The following is a 14045-nucleotide window of genomic DNA, read 5'->3' on the forward strand; positions in this document are numbered from 1 at the left end:
AGAAGTCTAATAAAACGCATTTCAAAAATCAAACAGTCAAGCTTGCTTTGGCACTTCCTTAAAATCTTAAAATTCTTCTCGATGTTGTGTGGCTCCTTTCCATGTTGTTCTTTCACGTGATGTCCGATAGACGATCCTTTGTGTTCTTCGATGCGCTGGTGCAAGTGTCGACAAGAATAGCCGACGTAATCTGCATCACACAGATCACACTTATAATAATAAACAGCGCTTTGTTGGTTTACGATGGCCGGTTTCTGTTCCTTCACTTAAATTGTGTCTTTATTTGATCTTACGGCCGGTGTAAACTGGACGGATTTCGGTGTCCGCTGAGATCGCTCAGTTGTCTGCGTACTGAGTTTGCTGCTTTTTAATCCTTGTACGGCAAAACGACTCTAATAGGAACTTCTCGCTGACAAGGGACCTGCTGTTGTTGAGTCTTTCTCCAAATCATTTTGTTGCATTTTTCGTTGACGAACTGAGCGTGCGACAGCTGACGCAAACACGTATCACCATGCCTGCGCGCATAAACATAAAGTAACTTGCAAAATGATATTGTAAAAAAAAATATAAAAAAGTGTCATAAATGGTTGTAAAAACATACGTTTCGGGTGTATAACTCTTCTTCAGTGTTAGAGAGTGAACGGTTAAACTGACGCAATTGAAATTTAGGACGACAAATAGAAGCGCGTGCGTGTGTATAGAATAGCGCGCGTATACATGCAACTCACAGTTGAAATGAAGCTGAAGATGATATTCAGTCCGTTTGGCTAAACAGTTCCTACCTGGAAAATAATGGGGAGTACTCTATATAATGTCCTATAAGAGGGAGGCTCCGCCCGAAAGGGGTACCTTTTTCAGGCTTCAGGTATAAAAAAGGGTAGGAATTTCACAAGTTTAGGTATATGAAAGAGTAGGGAAATCTGCCATTATGATATTCTAAAAAGGCTTTTACATTAAATATTTCAAGTAGACACAACTTATGGTTGTATCGTCTTAATTTATAAAGCGCTGCATAAAAATGCCAAGAAAAATTCCTGTTGAAGGCATATGTCATGTCGTGTAGGTATATGAAAGGGGTACTGTTTTCCAATAAAAGGTATACGAAACTGGTACTTTTTCTATCAAAATGGTATATAAAAGGGTAAAGGGTTGGACCTCCGGGCGGAGCCTCCCCATATAAAACTTTTTCAAGTACCCCCCCCCCCTGGGGGGGGGGCTACTTTATACGTTAGATGTTTGTTCTAAATCTTGTACCTGGACATCAGAAATACTGCGACCCGTGGATTTGAAATGGACCACAGGAAACCCAGGAGTGTTGTTGCGCACCTCGCAAACTGAATGTTCGCTAAAACGACTCAGGACTAAATAAGACTAATAAGTCTTCGTTCTGTTTCACCAATAAAAAGAAGTGGGGAATTGCCGATAGAAAACGCAGTAAAAAAGATTATTGGAATGGCAGGTGATATGAATATGGTCACGAATGGCCATTAAGTCAAGCGACAAAGGTTTGTTTCGAACGTCTGTTTTGGAACAGTTTTGCTTCATCAATCAAAGGGCGTGAAAAAGAAAATCACTAAATGACTGACGATTGACGGGCAGTTTCTCTTTGGTGCCCAGCCTTTTCCGAAATGTGACAGTTCTCTGACCCAGTCCCACCTCAACTATTTCATATCCAACATGGCGGCGGCACCGGGAGACAGCAGTCCTTCCAAAAAGCTCAAACTTGTTGTGTTTGGAGCTACAGGTCGGACAGGAAACGAGGTGGTAAAATAAGCACTGGAAAAAGGACATCATGTGACGGCTGTAGTGAGAACGCCTGAGAAACTGACAACTCAGTGAGTGATCATTTAGTTTCACTAAACCTCACGCAGTGAGCTAGCGGCCTGCAAGAGCATTTGGGTTTTTCGTCTCCTGAAACCTGGAAATGCCTTTGCATGCTAGCGTACAGCTAAACTTGAGTGTGTTCAAAATCAGTCAAAGTAATAAGTTCGGTTCAATGCCTCCAAAAGAAAGCGACTGTAACCAGTCAAGCTTGTCTTATCAAGGGTGTAAAATAACTTTTTATCAAGTAGCCACCTGCTCCTAAATATTTTAAACGGCGTTGACAAAACCTGAATCGGATCGGATCGCGGATGGGATCACGGATCGGATCACAGATCGGATCACGGACCGGATCATGAAAAATAAAAAAATAATAAAAATAAAATAAAAAATACAATAAAATAAATAAATAGATATAAACAAATAAATAAACAAATAAATGGTTGTTAGTTATCGGATGAACGTGGAATGGCGTAACAAGAATCGGCGTAACAAGATTTTTTCTGTTTTTTTTTTTTTTCTTTTTTTTAATTGCTTTATTAATTTATTGCTATGAACTTAATTAAAATAACAAATTATCACTTTCTAGACCTGCACACAGCGGTATCTGGAACCTATTATATTTTTTCTTTATTTCACACACAACTGAGGCCACAATGTCGTTTACGACTTATATGATCTCTGGACTTCTGATATACGTAGAACTGGGCAAAGAAACAAACAGACAAACAGTAAATGTATCCCACAAAAAAGGGCACCCACATCTTCTTAATCTTCTTATAATTAATCCTTCGAGGTCGATCTAGAGCCAGGCTTTGAGGATTTCAAGGAGAAGCTATAAACGTGACTGCACAGTGTGACTGCCCTACGGACATCCTTGCCCCTATCGAGACAATGAAACGTACAAAGCCGAACAATTCAACGGAGCCGTTGGAAAATAAAAAGAAGGGCCTGAAAAGTTACCGATTGCGTAAGAAAAAGAAAGAAAGAAAATGAAAATCCCACAACAAGATATATTTTCAGCTGGTCACCCATCCAAGTACTTACCCCGCGCAACAGGGCTTAACTTCGGCTATCAGACGCAAACCAATGCTTTCCTTGTGGTATCAGTGTCAGATGAGACAGAAGGTTATAAGAGAGGGTTATAAAAGTAATGCCTGGTTAATATAGATCTTTTGGAAAATTTGGCACTTTCCTGCTAAAACTGATCGTAACCTTTATTAGCTGATTTACGTGCTCTTTCTGATACCATATGGAAAGCAACGGTTCTTGTCCAATCGCTGAAGTTAAGCCCTGTTGGGCAGGCTTAGTACTTGGATGGGTGACCAACTGAAAATACCCCGAGTTAGTGGGCTTTTTTTATGTTCTTTCTTTCTTTTTTTATGAAATCAGTAATTTAACAGGCCCTTCAATTTTTTCCCAACAGCTCCGTTGACTTCTTCGGCTTTGTACGTTTCATTGTCTCGATTGGGGCAAGAAAATTCATATACTACGCCGTTCTATACTAACAACCATTTATTTGTTTATTTATTTTTATTTATTTATTTTATTTATTTATTTTTTTTATTTTACTGGTATTTTTTTTATTTTTATTTTATTTTATTTTTTTTATTTTGTTTTAATTCATTTTCTATTTATTTTTATTTTTTATTTATTTTTTTATTTTTCGTGATCCAGTCCGTGATCCGATCCGTGATCCGATCCGCGATCCGTTCCGCGATCCGATCCGATCCTGTCCGATCCGATCCAGGTTTTGTCAACATCGTATTTTAAAGCAGTAGCCAATTCCAAAAAGTTGGTCGTCATTTTAATTAGAAAAAAAAAAAAAAAAAATTTACCCTGTCTTTGTATTAAATAGACCCTCCTATCCAAAACTATTTTTATTTTTTTTAAATAAATATATTGCTTTTATTTTTTTAAATCTTTTTTTTTTGTAAGCTTAAATAAACAAAAAAAATAATAATTCCTCGCTCAGTTTAAATTTAAGTTACCTCACTTGTAAAGAGCTGGATATTTTGCCGTTACCGTTTGTAGAACTTATGTTTAAGTGTTCATAAAGTTCTCTTTAACATTTCTTGGATACCTATTTTATTTCATTCTGTGTTACAAGAAATGAACAACAGTGAATGGCAGACATTCGCTCTTATTCTTATTTCAACATTCTCATTTCAACAGACATGAGAATTTAGTGTTAGTGAAGGGAGATGCTTATTACGTGGAGAGTTTTGCTGCTGCTCTTGATGGAAAAGATGCTGTGCTGTCCAGTTTAGGAGTTTATGCAAACATTTTTAATCCAACCACTTTCTACTCGGAGTCCATGAATGCCATCACAGAGGCAATGAGTAGGTGAGCAATGTGTTTAACTTGGTTTTTAGCCAGATGGCTCATTGAGTATCCTGTGTAGATGTCTAATTTTTGAAGAACATTATTATACAACTGTACTACTTCACATCTTGATTGTTGAATTACATAGCTTGAGAGTTATTATTAAGTACCGTATTTACTCGAATAAGCACCGCGGCGCTTATTAAATTTTTCCCGCTTATTCGAGGGCGGTGCTTATTTAAGGGAGGTGCTTATTTAAAATTTGGATGCCACAAAGAATCTAATCTTTTACAGTAATTGAAAAGAGTGTCTTTTGATTGACAGTTTTCGTCTCTTGCTGAAGAGAGAAGTACCGCTAGCTGTCCTGGCAAAGCTCGCGACCTTCACATCATTTACAGAACTACATATTGTTAGAATTGGATAGAAAACCTAGTGGGCGAGCGGCAAAACAATCACTTTGAACTGCAAAACATCGTTTTTGATGGAAAGAAACGTCCAAGATTGTTTTAGAGTTGCTTTGTAGTGCTGTTTTAAGTTAAACGGAATTCCTCGAATAAACACCGCATCGGGACTGTGGTGCTTATTCGGGGGCAGCGCTTATTAACTTTTTTGTCCCAAACGCGGCACTTATTCGAAAGCGGCGCCTATTCGGGGGCGGCGCTTATTTGAGTAAATACAGTAAGTAGAATTGAAAAATAAAACTTAAGGTAAAAGCTGTTAAAAATTGATTCTAAACGTTTTCGATCTGTTCGATCATCATCATGATCGAACAGATCGAAAACGTTTAGAATCAATTTTTAACAGCTTTTACCTTAAGTTTTATTTTTAACCTTTTATCGGCGAAATGTATATAGAATTGAAAACTTTTAAATAAATATGCAAATGGAAACTGCTGAAAATACAACAAAGATACTTAAAATTTGCAAAATGTTTTTAAGGGAGCGTGCCCCAGACCATGTAAGGAGGGTGGTGTCTTGAGCCCCACATGACAGTAAGAGTTTGAGTGCCACCACTTACAAATCCCGGCTAAAAGCATGTGCTAAAGTTAAATAAATGTTAAAATTGTGAATTTGTCTCTAGTGTCCAAGCATTCTTTTCTTGGACCACCATTGGCGACATTGCTCTGCTCAAACTGGAGTTATTTTTTTATCTCTGTTGAAAATTTTAGGGTTGTTGTGCAAATCTGAAAACCATAAACACATTTGTTATACTTCCATTGGAAGATATTTTGGCTCCATCGCAGTCAATTTGTTTTGTAACTGTGCCCTGCAGATTGAGCTGTCAGGTCATTTGATGGTTTTGTACAAAAAAGTTTCATGTCCAAGTTAAATCAAAGTGTTCACAGTTTTCTTATTTGTGCTGTAACTCTATGTTCTGCAATTAAAAAAAGAATACTTCACTCATTATTATTATTTTATTATTTTATTACTTCCTCATTTAGGCACAAAATCACTCGGCTAGTGACTGTAACATCATGGTGTACTCAGCCAGGGCCAAACAATTACTGGTTTCTAGAATGGGTTATAAAGCCACTGTTTCTTAATGGAGTGATCAAGGATATGGCAACCATGGAAAACATAGGCACGCTAAGCGTGCAGGAGTTATTTTTTCAATTTATGGAGTGGCTTGGGGGGAAACTGGGTGATTGACCTGTTGGGATGGTTTATGCCATGGGTTGAGCTATTTGTGTATAGCGGCCCACGAAGTCACTTTTTGCACAAAATTTTCTTGCAAACAAAATAACTTTTACGTGCATTTTGATACATCAGAACTGTTTTATTCAATATGTAAATTTTCATCATTTAATTGAAAAACAAAAACTAATTCAATTATCTAAATGTCACAAAATGGCACGTTCTTATTCTGTTTAAGCGGTTTTTTTGTTGCTAGCTTTGTTGCAACCGTAACGTGTTACTTTTGTTTGTTACGGAATACTTTTGGCTTTTTGCCAAACACTGAAAAAAATGATGTTGTTGTTTTTCTCACTTTTGTAACATGAGACCTCTGTTTTTTAAAAACGAACGTAACACGATACCCTTGTTTTTCTCGAAAAAGCCACGATTCCATATAGACATTGAACGAAAAGTACTATACTAGTAATAAACGAAGTAATGAACGCATCAAATCAAAAACCACTTTCTTCGGTAAAGTTCTTTAAAGCGCAGTACACCTGGAGTATTTGTTTAAATTCTATTCAACAAACAAGAACTAATTGAGTTATCGAATTGTCAAGGAACGGCACGCTCTTATTCTGTTTTTGCTCTCGATCGTAGTTGCTTTTAACAGCAAAGTTAATACTTGTACCGGTTCATTAAATGTTTGAACGAGATGTTTTACAGTTGATTTCAGTTTACTTTGGCCGCCCGCTTTGCGAAGTTTGTTGGGAAATTGGAAACTTTGTCATGAAGTTGCCAATTACGTTGCGAGTTTGCGAATCAAATTGCGAACTTCGATAAGTTCCCAACTTCGGCCCGACTGAACTTTCGAAGTTTTGGTTGTTGAGGAGAAACAAGACATGCATGTTGCTCGAAAGTCATGGCGATTTCTGAACTCGAAGATTTTCGAGCTTGTCAAAGTTGAAGTAGCTTGAAGTGCAAGACAACGTTTCGCATCAGCGATCACGCAAGTGATTTGGCGATAAATAAACTTTATGCAGGTAGAAATTTGGTCAAATTTTAACTTTTTTGTATGAAAACACATATTTAACGATTTCTGTGAGGCATAATCTTCACTGTCTTCAATTTCAAGTCTTCTGCGTTTGTAAACCGGATGAAACTGGATGGTAAATTATGACATTTGTTTCCAACAGTTTAGCGTAGCAAAGCCCTTTTTGATAACATAATTAACTGCGCTGCGCAGTTCTTGCTCTGCACGGGGTTTATTAACTGCGCTGCGCAGTTCTTGCTCTGCACGGGGTTTATTATTATTATTATTTTTTTTCGTTTTGTCGGTGACCTGTCCCAGACCTCCACTCGGTCGAGCTTGAAGTCACGTAATGTTTAGAAGCTACAAATCAGTAACAAATGGAAAAAGTTTCTCTATTTTTGTCTTTATAAAGTATGTTTATTGTGAACTATTCCATTTTGAAGCGTTTAGTCCATGGAAAATACTAAATTTCCACGTTTTCAAAGAGAAATATAATTTAGCGGGCCAGAATCTATGAATAAATACCATTACGATGGTGGAAAAGAATGTGCTGACATGACAAGTTTCAGTTTCGATCGTCTAGACCTCGAGTCACGTAATGTTTTTAAGGTATTATCAGCTACTTTAAAATCTTTGCAAATCCTTTGGTCTTTACTAAACAAATTTATTGCAAAGTATTTCTCTTTTAAGAGTAATCTATTTGTTTTTGCCTGTGTCATTGAAAGGATTTTAGAGATATGAAGAAAAATTCCCTTCACAAACATGTCCTGACTTATACCGCTTACGTAATTCGGTATGGTAGGGAAATACCCTCTGTGCTTAAAACAGCCTCAGAGTCCGCGCGTGGGAATTCGGCCAGAATTTGCATATAAGAGAATTAATTAATCGCGGCTGGAACAAGTCAACCATGAAATGTCACACAAAGTTTGTCAGTCGCTGCATTTTTAAAACCGCCTATTGTAATACGAAAACCGAAACAGGGTCAAATAAATTTTGAACTGTTGAAGAGGTTCAAAAATAGTAGTAACTTCATAGAAACTGCGAAACATTGTCATTGGGCTATTTTCAGTTTTATGCAAATGGGGAATACTGTCAAAATTCTCACGGATATTTACGTTCCTTGCGTGAAGCTAGACGTACTGATCAATTGTAAAGTTTATCCTCGGAGACCCAGGGGCAGTTGTTGTAAACCTTCGCCCAAGAAATCCCGTCGTCCGGATAAGCGTTTTTTTGGTTTACGGATCAGGATCGTGGGAATTAAATTTGGCCAGCATTAGCATATAGGAAAAATATTTAATTGCGGATGGAACTAGTCAACCATGAAATGTCACACAAGGTGTTTTCTTACCATTTTGCTTGTCAGTCGCAACATTGTTTGACGCAGATAAAGGGGATATAAGGGGGTGGGGTGCATTTTTTATTCTCCCCCCATGGCTTCCCCTAGGGTGGTCACGTGACCAGCGCAGTTTCAAGCTCTAAGAGCTTCTTGTTATTTTTCGTTTTGTCGGTGACCTGTACCAAGCCTCCACTCGGTCAAGCTCATGTCACGCGATGTTTAGAAGCTACAAATCAGTAACAAATGGAGACATTTTCTTATTTTTTTCCTTTACAAAGAATGTTTAGTGTGAAATATTCGATTTTGAAGCGTTTTATTTAAAGGAAATTCTAAATTTTCATGCGTCGAAAGAAAAATATATTTCAGCGGGCCAGAATCTGTGAAGAAATACCATTACGTTGGTGTAAAAGAATGTTCTGACATGACAAGTTTCACTTTCGATCGGCTAGTAAATTAATTCCCCGGGGAATTCCCATTCAGCAAAACACAGGTCTAGTGTTCTTCTCAAATTTGATTTAATTATTTGCTCCAATATTCCATTTTCGGAGCTGGTTATTCAATCTTTAAACGGTAATTCAAGACAACACTGGATGCTGATTTAAAAGATTTTTTTGTTTCACGGATCAGGATCGTGGGAATTAAATTTGGCCATCATTAGCAGATAAGAAAAATGTTTAATTTCGGATGGAACTAGTCAACCATGAAATGTAACGCAAGGTGTTTTCCTACCATCTTGTTTGTCAGTCGCAACATTGTTCGACGCAGGTAAAGGGGATAAGGGGAGGGGGTGCATTTTTTGTTTCCCCCAGATGGCTCCCCTAAAGTGCTCACGAGACCAGCGCAGTTGTAAGCTCTAAGAGCTCTTGTTATTATTATTTTTCGTTTTGTCGGTGACCTGCACCAAACCTACACTCGGTCAGGCTCATGTCACGCGATGTTTAGAAGCTACAAATCAGTAACAAATGGAAAGATTTTCTTATTTTTTGTCTTTACAAAGAATGTTTAGTGTGAAATATTCGATTTTGAAGCGTTTTATTCAAAGGAAATTCTAAATTTTCATGCGTCGAAACAAAAATTTATTTCAGCGGCCCAGAATCTGTTAATAAATACCATTACGTTGGTGTAAAAGAATGTGCTGACATGACAAGTTTCACTTTCGATCGGCTAGACCTCGAGTCACGTAATTTTTCAAAGCTATTATCAGCTACCTTTCAAATCTTTGCGAATCCATTAATCTTTACTTACAAAATTCAGTGTGAAGTATTTTGAAGCGTTTGAATCGAAGAAAATACTAAAATCTCACGCTTTAAATAAATACGCTTTAGCGGGCAAGAATTTACATAATTTATTTACATTACGTTTGTGTCCTGGAATGTGCTGGCGTTAACAAATTTTTACTTTCACAAGGCACTGATCGGCAAGAATCACGCAATGCTCTGAAAGGTTTAAAAAGCTGCTACAAACGGAAACTAAACAAATCCTCTGGTCTAAACTTAGCATAAAAGTGTGAAATATATGGATTTTTTAGCGTTATTTATTTTTGGAGCTGTGCCATCAATAGGATTTCTGAAATCTGATGGAAAAGCACTGAGACAAACATGCCCTCACTTGCAAGGGTTACGTCATTGGTAAATTAATTCCCCGGGGAATTCCCATTCAGCAAAACCGCAGGTCTGGTGTTCTTCTAAAATATGATTTAATTATTTGCTCCAATATTCCATTTTCGGAGCTGGTTATTCAATCTTTAAACGGTAATTCAAGACAACACTGGATGCTGATTTAAGAGATGTTTTTGTTTCACGGATCAAGATCGTGGGAACTAAATTTGGCCACCATTAGCATATAAGAAAAATGTTTAATTTCGGATGGAACTAGTCAACCATGAAATGTCACGCAAGGTGTTTTCTTACCATCTTGTTTGTCAGTCGCAACATTGTTCGACGCAGGAAAAGGGGATAAGGGGAGGTGCATTTTTTGTTCCCCCCGGCATGGCTCCCGAGACCAGCGCAGTTGTAAGCTCTAAGAGCTCTTGTTATAGAAGGTTTTATTAATTTCGGGCCGAAGTTGGGAACTTTGTATCGAAGCTCACAATTTGATTCAAAAACTCGCAACCTATTTGGCAACTTCATTACAAACTTTCCAATTTCCCAACGAACTTCGCAAAGCGGATGGCAAAAGTAATGACCACATTATTCGTCAAATCTGCTTTGTGCAAATGGAAAGCTAGCCTCTCCAAACGTACGCTCGAATAAGACGAATAACAAGTTAGTGTTGGGCCTTTTACTCACGGCGTGTGCGTTGTAAGCAGGCGGGCGTTACGAGAAACGTTTTTAATCCAGGGTTAAATCACAACTCACCGATTCCGCCTCCTTCTAATCTAAAAACTTCGAACGAAATTGCTGACTACGTCAGATTGCTTCCCCTTTATAAACTGCAATTTTATTGGTTCTGATAGTACCTGAAATCTGATTGGTGTGACAAACACACATACTTCACTGACCCACTGACTGATTACAAGGACACGACGACTAAAGAGCTATTTTCGAAAAAATAACTCAAAAATGCTGAAAAACAGTGACCCACAGGCATTGAATTACACAATTGTTAGACCATGTCGGCTACTAGTGGGTATGTAGACCCGCTGTCACATTCTAATCCCCAGAGCTTCGTGTCTCTCTTAGCCGGCTGAGCCTGGAGCACGAGAAACAAGAGAGAAACGACGGCCGGAAATGCGTCTGCTCTCGCAGGCTAGGATCTGGAGACACATGACAAATAAAATCATGTGGCCCCAGAGCCACTTGGTTTTTTGTGCCCCAGCCTCAGCCGGCTAAGAGGGACAAGCGGCTCTGGGGACAAAAATGCTGCTGTCAGTGCTTTCAATAAGACCCAGCACCAGCTTCTTCTATTGCTCTCTGGTGGGTGAATGAAATGAAATAAATACAAGGAACAACCAATCAAATAAAACAATTTAAAATCCCTTTGTTATACGAGAGTTTAAAACGGTTGTTTTGATAGGCTAGGCTTGAAATTCCCTTTGTTCAATTCCAGCAAATCAAAGTCATGTGTCCCAAGAGCCACTTGTTCCTTGTGCCCCAGCCTCAGCCGGCTAAGAGGGACAAGCAGCTCTGGGGACAAAAATGCTGCTGTCAGTGCTTTCAATAATACCCAGCACCTGCAATGCAATGCAATGCAATGAGATGTTTCCAGCTTCTTGTATTGCCCTTCGACGGGTGCTGCACAAGGACAGCAACAACTATTTCAAAAAAGCTGCGAACCTGCGATTAGCCTTATTTATTGCAACTTAATTGATTTTATTGCCATTTTCAGTTGTATGGGAACTCTAAAAATTCAATCCTCAACAAATGGTGTACACTTTTTGCTGCCGTCAATCATCGTAGCGGACCTCTCGGGAAACAGAAGTTCACTTCAACTGGGTCAAAAGGTCACGTCCTTCAGTTGTGATTGGTAGATTTTGATCCATTTTGTTTGTTTCTGTTTTTCATGGCTTGTTTGCTGTCATCATTAGGTATGATTCAGTTGGCTGCAGGGAAAACGCAATCATTAGTTGAATTTTGAACTTCAGAAGTCACATATTACTGTAAACCACAACAAATAGAAAGCTTGACTGTGTAGAGAAAGTGGGCTTCTTAAGAGACTGACATGACTTGCAACCTTTTCAGGTGAACAGACCGGAAACTATAAGGTTGAAGAAGGGCAATGTAACACTGGAACAACAAACAAGATCACATGTGCAGATGTGGCAGAATTTATGCTGAGGACTCTAGAAAGCAATGAGTATGACAGGAAAGGAATTGCAATTGCTGGATTGTGAAAATGTCCAAGAAAAACACTACAGAACTTTATGATTGTAGAAAAAAAAATATCAAGATAGGATTTAGAGTATTTGATTACTGATCCATTTAGGTTAATAACTAATTTTAGATGTGATATCTTTTGTAGATTGCTATGGGCAGACAATAACGGTAATATTATTGGCTAGCATGAAAGGCGTACAATCCATAAAAAAACATAACAGCTGTACACAGCCCTTTTCATGTATAACTTCAGCATCAGTGCCTTTGATGCAAGTCAATACTATTATTTTTATACAAAACATTGAAACACAGTCCAGCTGGTTAATATGAAACACTTACTATCCAGTAGATAATACATGTAATATCAGAAGCATATCACCTAGGCGATATGCTTCTGATAAAATATATGTTGTGGTTTAATTTCAGTTATCTTTGGTTTAAAATTTTTCAAACCAGTTTGATTTTTATTTCCCTTTGTTTCAGATTATGATCATAAACATAAGACAATGAAAAAAAAAACATAGGGTTGGCGGGATGCCATCTACTGAAGTCCTTGACCGCGATAAATGGGACACTTTAAAGCGGCCTTCACACGACAAACTTAAGTTGGCAAACTCGTGTTGACAAACCTAAGTTGGTGTGTGTGAACGACACAACAACAGTTGGCTAACAAGTCGGCAAACTGTTGGTGAGAATAGAGACAAGTTCTATCAAGAGAGGATAATGGTTCTATTTTGTCGCCAACAGTTGGCCAACTTGTTTGCCGTTGCTGCGTCGTACAAACTTTCGATTCTGAAACTTATCTATAAGATCTACCATAATGACTCCCCCTCTTGACTCCTCTCAACTTGTAATCAAGTTTCAACACTCGTACAATTTTAGAAGAAAAAAACATCTACTAATTCCTTCATCATTTAATCCCAATTCCATGAAACTTTCAACATCTTACAGAAGGGCAGTGCTCTGGAACTTTTTACCGCGCGAGTGCCACGAAGCAATATCCCTTAGGACTTTTATGAAAATGATCAACACGGAACATAATAAAAAATACCGATTTTAGCAATCTCTATTGTAAGAGTTCTTAGCGCTTTTTATCTTTTTATCGTTGTAACAATTTAGTAATTTAAATCATTTTTAGCGATAAGTTTAGCGCTTTTACCTTAATATAGTTTAATGTCTTTATCTAATAGTACTAGAAATAGCTGACACTAGGTTGCCCCCGAAGTTTCGACGATGGTTATCGGTTTTTCTTTGCTGTTCATCCTTTTCTACAATTCAGACATTTGATTGGAAATTAATTTTCTATTTTGGATGATACGGTAAATCATTTAATTGCAAGAACGCAACAGCATCTTGACATCATTTTGTCATGTTTTGCTGTGGTGGGGGATCTCAGCTAGACTCAAGCTAGACGTTAGAAAAAGTCCGTCGTCTTTATTAATTTAACACGCCGGGACGGTTAGCCTGCGAATACAGCCGCCTCTCATTCGCGTCCCGCTCTTCGTTGCGGGACGCGAATGAGGCGGCTGTATTCGCAGGCTACGGGACGGTCGACCTATCGCGACTTGCGTGGCTCGTTTTCGCGACTTCGTCGCTTTGAATGGGCCGCTTTGCGGGCTCGAATCGAACTCACTTCACTGTGGTAAAGTCTTGATCTCAGCGAGGAAAAACTTTAGAAACAGCAAAACGTTTTAAAATTACGATTTGAGCCGGCCCAATTGTTTTATAAATATATGGGCTGAGAGCCCGAGCATGAAGAAGAATAATAATAAATAATAATACATAATATTTTAAGAGAATGACATGAGAATGATCAATCTTTAGAAAGAAAAGGATGTCGAAAGAATTTCTTACCTCTGTCAAAGCAAACGCCTGCGGCGAGTTTTAAATAATCACAATGCATCTCGAGATCTCTTGAATTTCTTTTCTTGATGCCGCATATCATCTTGTAAAATTAAAATTTCGTCCGGAAGTGGACCGATCAAGACTTTTGAAGTTTTCTCCATTCAAGTAGTTTGTGCCTCGTAAATCACGGTCAGTTGGACAAAGGCTTTCTTATCGTAAATCACGCTTCGTGACAACGATCAACTTTTTAAAAGGAA

The 14045-nt window shown here is 38.2% G+C and overlaps 2 protein-coding genes across 2 annotated transcripts in view; both read left to right on the forward strand.

The window, feature by feature from the left end:
• LOC144656582 (uncharacterized) overlaps positions 1-14045 on the forward strand; it is a 432902-nt gene that overhangs the window by 57023 nt on the left and 361834 nt on the right. The window lies entirely within an intron of this gene.
• LOC144658508 (uncharacterized) lies at positions 1685-13742 on the forward strand. The gene is made up of 5 exons (XM_078518941.1): positions 1685-1835; positions 3997-4167; positions 5588-5719; positions 10686-10756; positions 11809-13742. Exons 2-5 carry the CDS (start codon positions 4139-4141, stop codon positions 11958-11960), a joined length of 384 nt encoding a protein of 127 aa, XP_078375067.1. The 5' UTR covers positions 1685-1835; positions 3997-4138; the 3' UTR covers positions 11961-13742.

The sequence above is a fragment of the Oculina patagonica genome, chromosome 6, assembly GCF_052425735.1.
Source record: "Oculina patagonica isolate OP01 chromosome 6, crgOcupat, whole genome shotgun sequence".
In the NCBI taxonomy this organism is placed as follows: domain Eukaryota; kingdom Metazoa; phylum Cnidaria; class Anthozoa; order Scleractinia; family Oculinidae; genus Oculina; species Oculina patagonica.